Here is a 19,117-nt window from a genome sequence, read left to right on the forward strand (position 1 = left end):
AAACAAGTTGCATTAGAAATGTCTCAGCTTCTTCATGCATGCATAGTTGAGAAAATGGTACATTAATAAGTCAGTTTTTGATCTAACATTTCTGTTCAAAGTTTGCTCAGCAGTGCAAGGAATTATTTAAAAACAGTGCTAGCAGTCACTCCTTCTCTTCTTGCACCACAATGCACAGGTACGTAGTCTGAGCTGCCTTAACTCCAAGAATAAACAAAGGCCGTTAGTCACAAGTGCAACAACAAATTACTGGCATGAAATATGCCACTCTACAACTGTCAGAACACATTATTGGTAAAAAAAAATGTTTTTTTTCTTCTTCTGTCTCTTCTTTAATATCTAAAGTTTTACCGATGTATGTCTGCAGTCACTTACATTTCTTGTATGATAATACAAACCTTTCTTGAGTCACAAAAAAAAAAAATCAACTTCTTCCTAAGTAAATATCTTAGCAGAATGTACACTACCATTGCTCCACAGCAGACTTATTTTCCTACCTCCAGCACAGGCCATAGGTCCTACAAGTTTTACAGTTTTCGATTCCTTACTTCATACATAATCCAGACAGTTCAAACACAGTACAAACAACATTTCCTCTGGCTCTGTGGGATACGCTTACCCTTGTGTCAAGCTCCTCGCCTTCATCAGGTGTTGTACAGGTGGTATTGATGCTTCCATTCTGCTCTTTAGTATTGATTAGGAGGGGAGAATTTCCATGTGATGAAGTCAGTGACAGCTTCTGAAACACATAAAGAAAAAAAAAAAACACACACATTAGGGTGTTTTCATAAATCATCTACTCTCATGTTACTGCCATCAAGCTGAAGTCTTTATACTTGGAGGCACACTTGTACTATAGTCTACGTAGATTCTGTGTGTTCTCCCCATACCTGCATGACTTTTCACAAGTTACCTCAGTTTCTTCCCACCTCCAAAAAAAAAAAACATGGTGGTTGACTAACTACATAAACTTTTCCTTAACATATGTATGTATACATTATGCATGTGTGTGTGCATGTATATACTTATTATAGTTATGCTTCATACATTTTTCAAAATGGAGAAACAATCCTTAAAAAAAAAAAAAAAAAAAAAAATATACATATATATATATATATATATATATATATATATATATATATTACATTTGTTTAACAGGAGTGTCCACTGGGACAGAATGAGCCCGTTTTCATTGGAGGCCTGGGGAGAAAAGCTCCAAGGAGACATAAGTACAACATACAGTAAAACTGACATTAATACAACAAACTAAGTCACAAATTGGAGTAAAACTACTATTAGCTACAGCAAGTTAATATTACTTATCTATATGATAAAGACATTTAACAATCTTAAATGTGTCATAATGTTATATGAAATATAAGGAAGGGAGAAATGATGGATGACTATGAGTATTTCAGAGGGCAATGTGTAGTAAAATAGTGTTAACAAGTGGTAGCAAGGTAGTGGTTGAGAGATAAGTTAGAGTGCAGAAAAGAATAGAGGAGGATTACTGTGTGGATGGTATGAGAGGTGGATTGTGAAATGAGAGAGAGAGTGACAGTAGTGGAGGATCAGGTTTTTTTTATTTTTATATATATATATATATATATATATATATATATATATATATATATGTACATACACACACACACACACACACATATATATATATATATATATATATATATATATATATATATATATGATGTATATACCCCAGACTCCTTAAATTGGCTATCATTATATTGACAACAAATGGTTGAAATACAGCAAATTGAAAAAAAAAGTAAGCCCCCTGCACCACACCCCCACCCCTACTACTTAAATATACCAACTCCAAAGTCTTACAGCGGTGGTAAAAGGCAAAGTGCATTTTGACTCGAAGAGGCACCTAATAATGTTCAATATACTGAACGAAATATATATGAAAGCAGTTTATCTTCTCAAATGGATTGTGACAGATGTATGTAATATTGATCACAATCCAGCAAAACTCAATTCACAAAACACAAAAAAGCAAGGATAAATTGACGTTTGATTTTTGGTGGAGGTTGGGGACATGGAGTTGTACATTGTCTCAGTGCAGAAAGGTGGAGAAAATTGACTGAGTCACCAAAGAGTCAGGATGGTAACCCAGCATGCCCCCACTGCATGCCTACCCACTGGATGTTAACAGGTAAGAAATGGGAAAACTTAGGGCATAAATGGGAAAAGTTAAGGCATAAGTAGAATCCCCACTCTGGCAGCACTATGACATCGAACTGGAATGTGTCAATCTCTTCAACAGCACTAAGCAAGGGTTGGAACAAGTCCTGGACATTTTTGTTCTTTGCAGACAAAGTGACCAGCCTTGGAGGGTAGATTATCAGCAACCTAAGAACAGGAGAAGGGAGTACTTATTTAAACTCTTGCATGACCTTATTTTTCTCAGATATAGTCTTAAAAAGTTCTGCAGCAGCAGGACCAAAAATGTTGCTTATCCAGAGGGGAGTTGAGAAGCTTTTCTTTGAAGTCCTCAGGTAAAGGCTGAAGTCTAAGCCATGACAAGCTACAAAGAACAGACCCAGTAGCAGCAGCTGCTCTAGAAGAGGAATCAACAGCATCACAGCTGCACCTACTACAAAGCATAGAAACTGGACAAGCAGTGTTAAGAAGAGACAATGCATTTAGTGCCAGAGTCCTACAAATCTGAGAGGCCATTGCTTAAATTACTCAGAAAAGACAAAAGATATCTGATCATAAAGGCGTGGTAAACAATAACCCTAAAAAAGACTGTGTGGCAGAGAAATACATTTTTTGTGCTGTCTATTGCTCTGTTGTCTTTATCTTTGGGCAAAACATTAGAAGAAGGAAAATGTTTTGTAGGATTTTCACTGGAAAGGAAAATAGCAGTTCAATCTGAGGTATAATTTAATATAATGACTTCTCAGTGACTGGAACCCTGCAATATCTATTGGGTTTCTTAGGTGTAGGTGGCTGAGACTCTGGATTAAGACAGGCAGTAGAAAAAGTGTCCAATAAAGCCTCCAAAACAGGAGGAATAGCAGAGGGTTTAGACACCCCCATTTCAAAAAAAGCATAATTATCTTTTCTGGACGTCAGATAATTTGGAATCCTTCTACAGAAAATGTTGCATCACTTCAATGACAGCATCTTCAAAGGAGAGTTTTTCCATAGGGAAATCAGGAGACAAGGTATCTTCATCATCAGATTTATATCACTGGGGACTGAATCTGGAAGAATAGGCAAATAAATCATCCCAGTCAGATTCAGAAGCCTCCTCCTCTTAAGAATCCTCTCTCTGCCTTTTGAGAGGAGACAAACAAGAAGTGGGAGCAGTTGCAGCTACAGGAGAAAACAAAGGTGGCTTCAAGGACATAATGACTTTGAAAACTCCCTTGCTACCAACTGTGCCAGGCGACCCTCCCCTGTTCAAAGGAAAATCATCTTTGTATGTCCAGCACAGTAATTATGTTTTTATTCTTTGTATAATTCATTTGTCCTATGTCCCCCAGGAAGCACACTGCAAAGGAATCTCCACACTCTCTTTCTTATCTGTTCTATGCTCCATCTCACTATCTGCCCCAATTCTTGTACCTTTACAGTACCATGCCTGGTAATTAGCTCTCTTTCCTTTTAGATGCTGTTCTGTCTCACCGTGCCAGTACTGCATTCTTTCCTCTGCTATTATAGAAATGTTTTCCCTTTTACATAACCAAATACCTCTTCTTTCCAGTTTTATGTAGTCTCTGTCCGTGTACTCTCTGGACCATAATATTGCACCTTTCCCACCCTCACTACTTAAGACTCAGACCTTCAGACATTTTTACATTGGAGATAAGTCTTATTGTTGACTGTTGTTACAGGCTTTCTAACACATCGGCTCATCACACTCCGTTCACCCTCCACTGTGCTCTGGGCTCACTCTGCTCCCCTACCATGCCCGCAATTCCCTCCCACCCACCCCCACTACCTCTAGATTTACAGTATCCCAACCACACCCACTGCTCCACCCCACACCATCTCCACCACTCACACTCCCTCACGTCATTATTACATCACCCCTCACTACTCACCCATTCACATATAGTGCATCCCTGCATTCCCTAGCCACACCTGCACCTAGAACCACCTCTCCCTTACATAACCATGGCTATCATGCAGCTAAGTCTAATCTGCCTTCTCATAATTCTATATAACTCCACAAGTTACCAGTCTATCAGTATCACTAAACTTAGCAGCCCAACACAACACTATGCACTCCCACATGTAGATACCTCACATTACAATAATATCTGTCCACAACTTTTCAGGAACAACACAACTGACCAATTCAAAGCAAAACACATATACATTCATTCCAACTCCAAAAAAACACAACATCTTCTCATGCTCATCTCCAAACTCAGGCATCTGTTCCACTCTTTCAATACCAGGCTCACCATAAGTGGCAAAATCCACCCCAATCTAGGCCCAAATCCATCCTGCCCAACACAAACTACTTCAGCACAATCATCGGAACTTACCCCCCCCCCCATTACCTTCATCCTCAGACAAATGACCAACAATGGGAAAAAATAACCATTTCTTAATACTAAATATTAATATTAGAAGTATCAAAAATAAAATGCCTGAACTCCAGGTCACAACAGCACAATACTCTCCAGATATAGTTGCTATAACAGAAACCTGGCTAAATAAAAACATACCTGACTCAAAAGTTCTCCAAGCCAGCTATAACATTATTAGGTAAGATTGATCCCTTTGTAAAGGAAGTGGAACTGCCATGCTGTATAAATCCACCTTAACTCTACTCAACATTCCCAACTCCTACCCCTCTTCCAGTAATTGGGACATAGTAATCTCACAACTCCAACTAAACCCCCCAAAAACTATCACCATCACTGCCATGCATATCCCACCTTGTAATACACCTGCTAGCCTTGAAGACTTCTTATCCTGGTGTTCTACCACATACTCACAAGAAACTCTCATTCTGGGGGATATCAACCTAGACTTCTTTACCTGTATATCAAAAGCACCAAGTAATCTAATAAATCTCCATGGCTACCAGCAGCTAGTCCAAATTCCCACTAGATGTGATAAAAACTCTAAAAGGGAATGCATCTTAGACTGGGCCCTAACTAACATCCCCACACTGTATCCCCCCATAGGCAGTCTCCCAGATAGCTTAAGTGACCACAACCTAATATACCTAATACATAGCAGAACAAGCCAGTGCAAAACCACTACCTTTAGATCCATAAGAAACACAAAAAATTTACTCCCGAGGTCCTCAAAACTTTACTGTATAACTGTGACTGGACCCCTCTAAAAACTCTCCCACTTGACCAGGCTGTAGCCTACTTCAACAAAACATTTCTAAAAGAGCTAGACATTGTTGCTCCACTGGGCAAGGTCAAGGTTAGAACCTCTCAGGACCCCTGGCTCAGCAAAGAAACCAAACAAATCCTCAAGGCCAGAGACAATGCCTGGTTCTGCTACCAAAGAACCAAGGACATACAAAGCCTAACTAATTATTGAGACCTGCGCAACAATGGAAAAAATGCATTGGGCAGGAAAAAAATCTTATTGCACTACCTTGCAAACTAAATACCAACACAATCCCCATAAATTTTGGAAAAGTGTAAACCAGTTGTTAAAATCCATCCAAATGGCTACTCCCAAACCAACTGCCCCTGATATTAAAGTTCCCATTGAAACACAATTCAACTCCCACTTTGTGAACTCAATTCTATCCCTAGTATCACAGGACAGTTCCAACCTCACTATCCCTCCCACCATGAACAATACTAATACATGCGTTACCCTCAAAACAGTGCCCACTAGCTCTATCAAAAATATGCCCTCCAAACTAAAAATCTCATCAACCACAGCAGACCTACTCCCTAGCTACTTCTTAAAACTCACAGTAGATGCTATTGCAATCCCAATCTCCACTCTCATAAATAGATCTATTGCTGAAAACTACGTTTCCAAACTCTGGAAAATATCCCATGTTACTCCCATACAGAAAGGGGGGAACTTCCACTGAACTTAATAACTATACACCCAATTCAATACTATCCCCCCTGGCCAAAATCATAGAAAAATGCATTCATACCCAGGTACTACAACACCTACTAGATAACAATATCCTGTCCCCTACTCACCAGGGTTTCAGACCCGCCCATAGCACCACTACAGCCCTCCTCTGCTTCTCAGAAACAATTAATCAACTCAAAAATAAAGGCCTGCAGGTGTCAACTCTCTTTTTTGGATCTGTCCAAAGCATCTGACGCAGTAGCCCACCAAATCCTGCTAAAAAAACTAAACCAATATAACCCATCAAAGTCCACAGTAGCCTGGCTCCATAGCTACTTAACTGATGGGTACCAGGCTGTGAAATGCAAAAATTCTCTCTCTCACCTCTGTCACCCATAACTACAGGAGTCCCACAGGGGTCTGTCTTAGGACCCCTCCTTTTCACAATTTTCACAAATGACCTCCATACCTCCACACAGCATGCCTCTATCTTTCAGTATGCAGATGATACTACCTTAATCCGTGCTGCACAAAATATTCCCACCCTCCTACAAACAACTCAATTAGCATTCTCTGATGTAGAAAATTACTTTACCAAAGCCCAACTTATCCTCACTCCTAAGAACACACAGCTAATTATTATAACCAGTTCTAATAAAAATTCAATAGCAGTCACTTCACCATCTACTCTACAAACTCTACTCCAATCACTCCAGTGGCACAGGCTAAGCTGCTAAGAATAATCATAGACTGCCACCTAAAATTTGATAATCATCTCAACTTAACTATAAAAAAGTACATGCCAAACTGGGATCACTCTACCGCATTAAACAGTTTCTCACCAACAATACAAGAGCTGCCATTGCTCGCTCCCAACTTCTATCCACCCTACTCTATGCAGCCTACATTCTAACTAATCTCAATAAAACTGACCTAAGCAAAATGGAAGCCTGCTATAACAGAATTGCCTGCTTTGCTGCAAATTGCCCATAAAGATCCCATCACTGTACTGTGCTGCACCAGCTCCACTGGCTTGAACTGCCCAACCTACTAACTTATAATCAGCTCTGCCTCTGTCACTCTATCTATTACTTCCCCGATAAGTGCCCTGCCCTCAAAAACCTAGTACAACAGCACTGAGTCACAAGGCCTCTTCGATCATCAAGGAAACTATTACTACAAGTCAACAACAGCAATAACAGCTTTGGTGACTCACTATACAGTAATTCAGTGTCAAAAAATGGAACTCCCTCCCCATTAGCATACAAAACACAACCTCTAAAGCCTCCTTTAAAAACCTCATCAGGCATCATTTGAAACAAAGCTGGCTGTGTTATGACTGCTCCCCAGGCTAGAGCAATCAGACAAGGAACATATACTATGCCCATCTTGCTTACTAAATTCTCACTCTCACTCACATATACTGACCCCATCAAGTTAAATAACTGCTACTTTTAAAACAAAGACATTAACTAGTACTACCACTGTTCTAATTACAAATACTTACCATTAAACTATGTATGATTTATACTACTAATGAAGGTTTCTTGTCCTCTATTGGGCTGCTTTCATACTACTGCAAAAATATTCTAATGCAATATGTATGCATTGTATAGTGTTTCAGACCACAACTGGATACCATGACATTTATTAATTATTCTTATTATTAATTGTTTTTTTATTCCCCTGTATATGTGCTGTCATCATACCACTGTAAAAACATGTCAATTGTAAATTTGTATGTATTGTGATACTGTTTAAACATATAAATGTATCTGTAATTGTCATTCTGTGTGGAGATTTTCTCCCCGGGCCTCTGCTGTCAGACACCCCCGATTAACAAATGTAAAATAAAATTAACTAAAATAAATAAATAAAAAAGCCTATGCATTCAGCTCCAGCGAAATTACAAAGAATGATGCTCAAATTGCAGAAGTACAACTACAAATGGTCTACACGAAAGGCAAACTATTCTAGCTGGCTGATACCTTATCCAGATCGCCCAGAAATACAAAGGAACAGCTTGACGCACAGAATTTTGATTTTGACATGATGGCAGTGTGTAATGTTTCCACCACTAGTTTTGATGAGTTGAGAGATCACACAAAGACCGATCCAGTTTTGCAAAAGCTCAGTCATTACATTAATGTTGGATGGTCTTCAAAGCAATCTAGTGTACCACCCGAATTGCAAACCTATTTTCCTTACAGAGATGAAACATCGATGGAAGATGGCAAGGTCCTAAAATTGTTGTTCCTGCTTCCTTACAACATGAGTACATCCAGATTTTGCATCGTGGTCACCCAGGTTCTGTTATCCACTAAAAGGCAGAACTACTATTCTAGCTTTCATTACTGAAAGACATTGATAAAGTACTTTCTTCTTGTTCAGTATACAATAGTACTAGACCGCACTTGCAAAGAAAACCACTTCAGCCAAGTCCAGTTCCTGAACTACCTTAGTCGACAGCAGCCACTATCTTCGAGTGGAACAATCAGCACTACTTGGTATTGGTAGACTCTTATTCGAATTGGTTTGAGATTGACTTACTACCTAACCTAACATCTGCTACTGTTACTACTAAGTTGAAACTTCATTTCTCAGTCCATGGTAGTCCACACAAAGTTATTTCTGACAATGGTTCTTAATTTATTAGTCAGTTGTTTCAGAAATTTGCAAAAGAATGGGGCTTTGTACATGTTACTAGCAGTCCTGAATATCCACAATCAAATAGTCTAGCTGAATGTGCAGTGCAGAGTTCAAAGCAATTACTTGAAAGGTCAAGATGTGACAATACCGATGTTTTTTGAATTTGCTTAATCTCAGAAACATACCCCATGACGATATTCTTGGCTCACCTGCTCAAAGACTTCTCTCCAGGCAAACAAGAACTACACTACCGATTAGTTCCAGTTTATTGAGGCCTAAAGCTAAGAACAACAAAACCATCAAGGTTCAGTTATTCAAGAAGCGTTCTACCCAGAAGTCCAGTTATGAAAATTGACCTGATTAGTCAAGTTACATACATATGTGCTGAGCCGAAATCTTACCTTGTAGAATCTGAAGGTGTGTAGTACAGGAGAAATCGCAGGCATCTTCTTCCTGTACCAGAATCATCATCACAGAATTGTTCCTGTGATACAGACTCTAGATCTCAGAGCGAACCAGATGTTCCCATTCAGGGTGTGTTTCAACCTCTACTTCCATTCCTGAAGATGTTGAACATTCTGTAGAGACAGCTTCAGCTGCTAAACCTAATTCCCAGTTTTATGTCCCATTTTATGGTCAAGTATCCAGGTCCAGTGTGAAATGGACATAACTGTGTGTGTGTATATATATATATATATATATATATATACATATATATATATATATATATATATATATATATATATATATATATATATATATATATATATATATATATATATACATATATATATATATATATATATATATATATATATACATACCTCGTCTTGTATAATTGCATGACAAAGAACTACTTGCAATATCTGCATGCCAAACAGATCCATAATGTTGCATGATCTATTTCTAAAAGAGGGAGGATGTAGATCAGAATGTATGCACTGTGTCTTTAAGAAGCACATCAAGGACTGAATGTGCACATATAAATACTTGGTGCATGCTATTTCCAATGCCATTTTGAGAGTGCAGCCAGGGAGTGAGCATGTATGACTGCACTAGTTAGTTTGTATACAAGTCACTTAAAGTCAGTAAACTTCTATTATTATGGTTTATTTTTTCTCACTGCTTCTCAATTACCTGTACAGTGTATATTTTGTGTTTTCCAACATACTGTCCTTGCCACTTTATTGCATCTTTCAGTGTACAGATCATCTGCCATGAGAATATCATAGCCAGCAAGAAGGTTTCTATCTCTTTCTAGTTCTGTATTACAAAACTACAGTTGTCTACATTCAACTTGTCCTATACATTCTGAAAGCCATTTGGTTTACTAGCTCACAGTCTTGTACTGACATTACCAGCCTTTCATCTTTTGATTTAAGTTCACCTTTCCTTAACCATCCACATGTCAAATCTCAATCAATATGCAGTTGTCCAAAAATTTCAGTATATTTGTTACTATCAGCAAGTTATGAAGTAGCATGATAAAGACTCATGGTCCATGTCTGCCCACTTCAACAAAAATGACTGGTTGCCACCAGGCCCTTGTATTATTGCATCTATTACAATTTCCCAGGCTCAAGCTCCTCCCATTGCTCCCATGATGCATCACACTTCCTAACCTCTCTAGATCAAGTTTGCCTACAGATATCCTCGTTCCTCTACTGTGGACAGACCTTCTCCCTACAGTCGCCACTTAACAATTTAGAAAAGCAAAGGGGGGAAATAGTGAGAGTGAGAGGAAATGGAAGAACACAGATCATGGACCAATCCATCCACTTCAACAGGACTGGGATGCCCAGAATGACGGCAGACCCAAAGGTCAACATGGACCTTGAGATCCTTTCCAGATGACAATGTCTTGCAAAACTTATGCAGAGAACCCGAAGTTACTGTAGCACAAATGTCATTAACTGAAGTTTTCCTGCAAATGTTACGAAGGCAGCTGCCACCCTTGCAGAATGCCCTTTGGGCTTGCCTTGTAAAATTCTGCTATACTTGATATGACAAAACAATAGTTGGATAAACTACTGGGCGAGATGCCTTGGGAACACTTTTTGACCTAATTTGTCATGGGCAAAGAAGGGTTGGTCATATTTTTTATGATCTTTGATTCTGTCTGAAAAAAAAGTGTTTATAGTCTATGAATATCCAAGAAAGTGCAACAAATGTTCTCCTCAATTTGAGTACTCAGGAAAAAACACAGGTAGATTAATGGACTGATTTAGGTTTGTTTCCATTGTTTTTTTTTTTTTTTTTGTTAAACAGGATGGGCTGGTCTGCAGAGATATTCTGTCTTTATGGAAAATAAGGGAATGAGATTTGGAAGAAAAGCCCTGGAGCTAAAAAAAAAAAAAAAAAAGTTCTGGTAGATATACCATCTACTAGGAAATGGTCTTGCATGCTAGAAAATGTCTGTATGGCTGCTGGTTCAAATGACGGCAATGTAAGTCTCTGCAACATAAAGTCAAGTTCCCTGGGCATTTCAGACACTCTAATACAAGGACTTTAACAAAAAAGTACCATTGAGAAAGGACTTTGATATCTAGAAGGATGCCAACACAAATGAATTCAGTCCTTTCTGAAGACTGGAAATTGCTGCCAAAAGAGAAGAGTAGTTCAATGACTGATCAAAAATGTGTGCCAAGACAGTGATATTTTAGACATCTTCTTCTAATGAATTCTCTAAAAAAGAATATCTATGCAATAAACACTAGTGGCCCAAGTGGAACACTGTACTACTCTGCATTCCACAGGATAGGGAGAAGATGTATTAAAACTCAACACAACCTTCTAGGTATGCCCTGAAAAGTAGCAGGGAAACTATTTCAAAACAGTAGTGGAATGACCATATTTTCACAATTGAATTCCATGGTGAACCATGTCAAATCAAGGGAAACCAAAACTGAATAACAGTGTTGACCTGTTTCCAAAAGGAAAGCTTTTAATACAAAGAAGATGACAGCCTCAGTGCTATGGGGAGTTCAAAAACTGTAAAAACAGGAATCAAGAGTACGCGAAGCCCTTTGATGTAACTTCAAGTTGAGTGCAAACTATTTCTAAGTAACTGCCAAGAAAAGGCAAATTACAGATAAATTAGTCTTTCGGCTTTTCCCAGTTAGGGGTCACCACAGCGGAAATCCGGTCTGCTAATGATTGGCAGTAGAGTTTTACGTGCTGGCTTGCCAGGCCTAACGCACAACCTTCAGCGAAGGAATGCCCATTCACGCATGTCGACACACAGAAGACGCTCTAACTGAGAATCAAACATGCAACGTCTAACTGTGAGGTGAAAGAATGAGATCAAAAGAAGGTTAAAGGCTGGGATCACAAAGGCATCCTTTAAACCGGATGGAAAAATTCAGGATTTCAGAGAAACACACTTGATAAATTTATGGTCTGGGGACATTCGGGCAACCCAAGGACAGACCAGACTGGCATAGGTCTAGACCACAGGATGTACACTTGATATGAAAGATGCACATTGAAAATAGCCAGGGATTCAGAACTGACCTCTGAAGATGGAAAAGGTAACTGCTTTCCAAGACAATGCTAATGACCATACAATTAATCCACCCTATGGTTTTGGAAAATGATGTGTAGCTGGTCTACACCAAATAGCGGAACAGCCTTGCAAATGTTTCTGCCAAAATAACACCCAGCTATTTTAACATCCTGGGTGTACTCACTGTAATCATAGACATCAGCAATCCCTTAAACTTTGCAATCTTTTGTTGACTTCTTCCTGTATCCCTTGGATACCTAAGGAATCCTCCCACCTTCCTCAAAGTCATGAACATATTCTACATTTTCTATTGCAATGACCAAAGTAAATGATTACTTGATATGCCTCATAAAACAAGGTATAAAAAAATTTATATTTTGTCCAGAAGGTGATTGCATATAGTAACAGTGGAAAAATCACTATTTTGAAGGGAAAATATGAAACCAGAGTTCATGAGGTGGGATTATCATGCTAATACCTTACCCAAGACAGTTAAACAAGTTCAGGATATGACAATGAGAAATACTAACTGAAATACATAATACCTTTAAGGCCCTATGAAATCCATTACACTACCTAACCTTGTTTGTGGCCTCAGTCCAGAGACAGAAGGAGTGTTTGTTGTTCAAAATGGTCTTGAAATTTGAAAGAGTCTGTATACGTCAGGGGACAATAAGGAGATGAGTTCAAGGTGGGAGACTTTTTGGGAGGAAGGAGAAGTAAAATGAAAATGGACCACTTCTGAAGATAACTTATTTTAGGTAATGGACACCTAGCTACTGGGTACATGAATGTGTTGTTAAAAAAAGGACTTGTGAATATGGGACTGCATATCTCAGTGATATTTTGTTGAAATGTGGGTAGACAAAGACAGTGAGCAGAAAGTACAGTTGTGTAAGGAAACTTACCATACGAGTAGATATTCTAACAGATCACTGCTGTGGTAGCCTAAGCTGTATGGGATGTATCCTGCCTAGGATATGGCCACCAGCTAACTTTCAAAGCTTCATAGCACCTTCCATTCACCCTAACTGCTGACTGCCTTAAGCAGACGCATATAAATCAGCAGTTAGGGGGTCAAAAGCTTCAGAGCTTTCTTGCCTCAAAAGGCAGACTGTAGCCATGAAAGATGCATGTTAGTAAAGAAAAATAACACAAATAAAAACAAATATACATATACATATGCAAGCAGTATAAATATATGTATCTCCACAAGCTGGCAATAAACCTAAAAGAAAAAGAAGGGGATGGGGAGATGTGACGGCTACTGCAGATACTTGTTGGGTCTGGGAAACCAATGTTAACTTATCAGAAAATGAAGCAACTTAGCTTGAGGTTTGGAGACTCAGAGTAGCTCTAACTGTTGGGTGAGTGTAGGGGGCTGACCTATCTGTGAATAAAAATAATGAAATTAAACTACCCTCCTGTCATCTTCTCATTGTCAAATGCATTGTGGGGATGCAGGTGGCACAGCTCTTCGCACAGAGGTGCAGGCATGGGAGAAGCTCCTCTATGAAAAAAGTATTTGATAGTTGTGTTTGGCCTCCTAAGTGTGATCAAATGGGCTTTGTTGCAGTGGATTTAAGTGAAGGCTGACATATTTGTTTAAAATGCTAATAAATACTAAACAATAACTTGCAACATTAGAATTTTCAAATACTATATGAAAATTAAAAACAGGACAGCTATGTCCAAAGTTATACCAATGGCCTATGAGGCTAGAGTCAGTCAGGTAAAAACTGCAGGAAAAATAACCAGTAGTTTTATTTTGACTGTTTCCATTAATTATTTGCTAAGTTCATTTGCCCATGGAAAGAAGCTGGAGAAAAACTTACCACACCATTGATTCCATTTTTGGTAAGCTGTGGTTTTGGCACCAAAACTAAGTATGTCTTGATCCCTTTCTCTCGAAGGTACTCATTTCGGGTTTCTCCTTCTCCAGGTTCAACCTCAAACTCTGCTTTTAAACATTCATAGGTACTCTGAGAAATATGGACACGCCTGCAAAAATAACAAGGAAGACAAACATTTATTCAAGTTACAGCATGCTGTCCATGGTACAATGCAAGCGTCAGTCAAAGGCAATGCTAAATGTACAGACATAACCCCAAGAACATATTTGATGTCAGAATTGTTAAGCATTAACATTTATGCAACACTCATCCAAAGCTTGGAATACTGCAGACCACGGTTTCAGCACTGACATGCCTTAGTAAAATGAAATGTACACTGGCAGCACTGGAAACCAATGCCCTTGTTCCACCAAGAAGCAACTATGCTGCAACCCACAAAAGACAATGGCTCTGTATATTTATAGAGGGGGTCAAACATACTAGAAAGACCTCTGTGTTTTAGAATAACACCACATTCCTCCTCAAGGAAGAATGGAAACATTTATAATGGTCTTTAAAACTAATAATGACTAAGTTGATACCAGCACAACAATAAAACTAACCATCATACTTAAAAAAATAAGGTTTCATAAAATTATATTAACAGTTAATTTAAAAAGGGGATACCATCTGGATACAAGTGTAGCACTGACACAATTGGTAAACAAACCTCAACAGCATTTCACAGTATATACAGCATACCACTCCAGACAGTTGTCACAGAGTTTGGTACCTTCACAGACAACTCCCAAACATTTGATCACCGCACAGCAATGTTTGCTAAGAAATCCTTTTACCCAGCACATTTAATAACTAAAGGTATTAAGGTACATTTCTAGGGAAAAATAAGTTATCATTCCTCTATACTCTGTCGTGATCAATCTAGTTATAGAATATAATGCCCCGATTTAGCACACATCTATCCAAATCCCTCAGACAGTTAGAAAGACCTCCTAGGTTTCCAACTAAAATGATCACTGGACTAAAGACCCTTAGCTACTAAGACAGGCTTGAAGCACTCTCTCTGTCCTCAGTCTCTTATAAACTCGAGTGTGATTTACGTTTACCATTCCATGCTGTTCAGAGTCAAAGCCTTCTTGATCTTCTACATCTCAACAAAACATACAGCTTCAGAAACACTAACTAAAGGTCTGAATCTCCACCAACAAATATATAAGACAAACTGGAGTGACAGATTTATTACCCTACGTTTTCTTCATCTTTGAAATAATCTTCCTTTATATAACAAAAAGAGTGATACCATCACTTCCTTTAAGGAAAACATTGTTGACTGGGTGGATGCATGTAAATTCATTCTGGGCCAGACTTGTCTTGCCCTCCTGCACACAAGAGGTGTCACGTGAGGCCAGGTACTGGGAAGCTGATCATGGTCCATGGACCGACTCTGCCTTGTAAAGTCTATGAATCTGTGAAGTCAATCAGCAGTTGTTATAACCTTTCCTACCATACCTCTACATTTGTCTTCACTATTTGTCTTTTTTCATTAAGAAATGCATCAAAATGTTCAGTGCTGTTATTAATAACTTTGCTTTCATTTTGTTTATTTACATTTTCTTTGCAGTGTCTCATTACTGTACTTAAAAAAAAAAAAATCTGATTCACACTTTTTTATTGCAAATATTACCTGTCTAGGAAGGTTGTGCGTTAGGCCTGCCAAGCTAGCACGTAAAAATCTACTGCCAATCATTAGTGGACTGGAGTTCCGCTGTGACGACCCCTAACCGGGAAAAGACGAAAGAGACAAACAAACCTGTCTAGTCAGGTTTTGCTTTTCTGACATATAAATGCAGCTGCTGGAAACATGGAAATAAAGTCAGTCCACTGATTACTGGACATGGTGTGTATGACAAAACACTGACTGGAACTCTCATGTTAAAGAAGCAAGAGTCTCAGCAAGAGGGTGGGAATTCTGTCTGCTGCATATCTTCCCCCACATGGCGGCTAGGTGATAATCCACAGAGGAAATGAAATCTAGATGGAGCACGAACAAATATGCATTAATAAATTCCTGTTCATCTTATGGAAAATCCTTTCCCACTGAAACACATAAAGACTAACTATATTTATGGATTGGGAATAAATGGCTCAGCTAGGAGTTTTGGTATTAAGAAGTCTAAAGATAGCTGAAAACAAAGCCAGAAAAGAGTAAGCGAAGGTAATAGGCAGTTATAATACAACTTGATCATAATTTGATATATTTAATATCAGGAATAACTGCATTACAAGCTGAAATATAGTTACTGGCATTACTGAACTGTGAGCATGTAAAATACAATTTTTCCACACCCTGATGCACACAGTACTAGTACAAAATTTACAAATGACATATATTAATAGCCTTCATTTATACCCAAAAGGAAACTACACTCAAAATAAGGTACATGAGGTAATTTAATAAATACACAAATGACACGAGAAAGAAAATGCCTTAGCTGGGACATAAACCTAAATTCTGTGGTCTGTACTTCTAGTTGGGCCACCAGCCATACCGTTATGGGAAAAGAGATGACTGTTGCAATGGGCCGTACTAGCAGTGGTGGTTCAAGCATACCTTGGGTGCCAAGCAGTATTCGAACCATGGGCTCTCCCCATAAGTAAAATATTCCAAGTTTCACACAAATACACTCACCACATTTAAGTATACCAATTTAGCTCGCAGACAAATGCACATTAGTTTTGCAATTCCAGATAAATGATGGTTTAAAATGAGCATACAACAAGAGGAAAAGATACTTTCATCCACAGATGGCTCTTCACCTCTTCCCAGCAGTTACAGCAACTTTTTAACTAATTATACCTCAGACACTTGATTGTGATAAAATAATGGTCATAAGGTATCTGTTTCAAATTTGTTTTAGATAAACATACTAGCTATAGTAAAGTATTCCAGCATACTTCCTACAAATGTGCCCTAGTCATGTAAAGCCAGACTAAATACTGTTGACAATGAGAAGATGACAAGAGGGTAACTTACTTTCATTCACAGTGGGTCAGCCCCCCACACTCCCCACCACTTTGCTAATGGAGTACACCTCAGACAGTTGGTTGTGATAAAAGTAACAGTTATAGCAATATATTTCAAGTTTGTTTCACAGAAAAAAAACAATAATGACTGTAGCCACAATAAAGAATTACAAGTTAACATAAATACACACTAGTCCTGCAAACTCAGATTTCAAATTGTTTAAAATGAGTACAAGAGGGTAACATGCTTTTATCCACAGACAGCCCGCTATCCCACCTAGCAGTTATAGCCAATATGTTCATAGGTGTTTACTAGGCTAACAACCACAAGGGCCTTTTTAAGCCTAGCCATGCATCCCAAACCTCTAACAAGTTTCGGTACCCTTGAAAAATGTAAGCAGAGGCTTGGGAGATGAAACATTTACAAGCAGGGGACTGGGATATGAACCATTTACAGGTTTGTCTGTGTCCATCAGAGACATAGGTGCCAAACCAGGGATGAATTTCCTGTTCCCCATCCAGCTGTCCAAGTCACACATGAATTTGGTTAGGGAGGAACTCTGCTTCAAATGGAAGGGGAGCCTGTTCCAGGGAGGAGGCAGTCTGTGGGATACATAACTGTCTCTCCAGCAGGTCCTATTTATATCACAGGCAAGGTTTAAGTCTTTAGAATGGTAAATTCTGGTGCTGTTTGTTTTGCTGATATACAGGTGGTCCATCAGAGTGGAGTGTGACAATGCCTTGTATGCCAGGAACAGATCTCTCCTCAACAGCCTGTAGGAGACAGAATACAGGAAAAGGGCCTTAAGGCAGTCTGCATAGGACATTTTACTTAAACCCTGTATTCTTTTAATAAGGAACCACTGTGGACATTCCATTTGTTGGATATGCCTGGCTAGGTGCACACCAAAGGGGGCATTGTACTCAATGATAGGTCTATTGAAAGCCAAAAACAGTGGAACAATGACTTTCCTAGACCTAGATGCCATACCTTTGTTTATAAGTTGTGCAACAAACAATGATTTCCTCAATACTGTAAACACATGATGGTCAATGGCTAGATTACTGTCTATGTGTGTACCCAAGTCCCTGACTACTGGGTCGACTCTAAGGGGTGTTTTGTCACTATGATAGTTACCAGGGGTGGATGACTTCCTGAAGGATACTATTATGCATTTCTTTGCATTTAGTTTTTAATCCATGGCTCTGACATCAGTTGTCTGTTTGTGTCAGCCCTTTCTGTAAAACATTTGTGTCAATGTGGGAGTCAATGACAGCTCCTAATATACAATCATCTGCAAAATTAGTTAGCCAGAGACCACTGACATTGGCCTTGACTTCAGAGATGTAAATGCCAAAAAGGAGTGGTCCAGGAACTGATTCCCTGAAGGACTCCACTTGTGACTTGCCTCTTTGTAGAGGTGGACTCCCTACCTTTAACTGCCTGGGCCCCATGTGTGAGCCAGCTGGCTATTCACCGGGTGACATAACAGGGTTGTACCTAACCACATGAGTTTGTCAACAATGCCCGAGTGGAGTATTGTGTCAAATGCCGTGGCCAGGTCAAGGTAGGCAGTGTGAATTATTTTGTCCTCATCCATTGCTTTGGTGACCTTCTCAAAGAAGTCCACCAGGCTGTGTAGACATGGTCTGCCCTTGATGAAACCAAACTGGGTTAGTTCCAGTGTCTGGAGGTTTACTATATCATTATTGATCATTTCCATGGCTTTGCATATTAGACTAGTGAGACTTATGGGTCTATAGTTTCCAGGATCTGTAGATGGCCCACCTTTGTGCAGAGGGATGACTGTTGCTGTTCTCCATTCATGAGGCACAAAGCCTGTTTGGAGGCCCCCACTCACAGCCCTTTTTGACTGTATAACACCTTAGATGAGTAACTGCAATAAAATGATTGACAGAAAATACCTGTACTACTTCTTTTCACATTAACAGTAGTCACAGTAAAGTATTCTATGTACTGGTCCAATAGTGATCAAACAACAGTCATTTTCATTTGCAGATAGCCTCAGAAGCAGCAATT

General features: G+C 39.0%; 1 protein-coding gene across 1 annotated transcript in view; it reads right to left on the bottom strand.

Annotated features, from left to right (window-relative positions):
- ADCY3 (adenylate cyclase 3) overlaps positions 1-19,117 on the bottom strand; it is a 2,166,879-nt gene that overhangs the window by 829,704 nt on the left and 1,318,058 nt on the right. The window contains exons 7-8 of the mRNA XM_044062394.1: positions 14,035-14,200; positions 620-739 (exon numbers count right to left, since the gene is read on the bottom strand). Of these exons, the coding sequence (XP_043918329.1) occupies positions 620-739; positions 14,035-14,200 (286 nt within the window). The remainder of the gene's footprint in view (positions 1-619; positions 740-14,034; positions 14,201-19,117) is intronic.

Source organism: Protopterus annectens, chromosome 2.part1 (assembly GCF_019279795.1).
Source record: "Protopterus annectens isolate FY-2018-M chromosome 2.part1, PAN1.0, whole genome shotgun sequence".
NCBI lineage: Eukaryota > Metazoa > Chordata > Ceratodontiformes > Protopteridae > Protopterus > Protopterus annectens.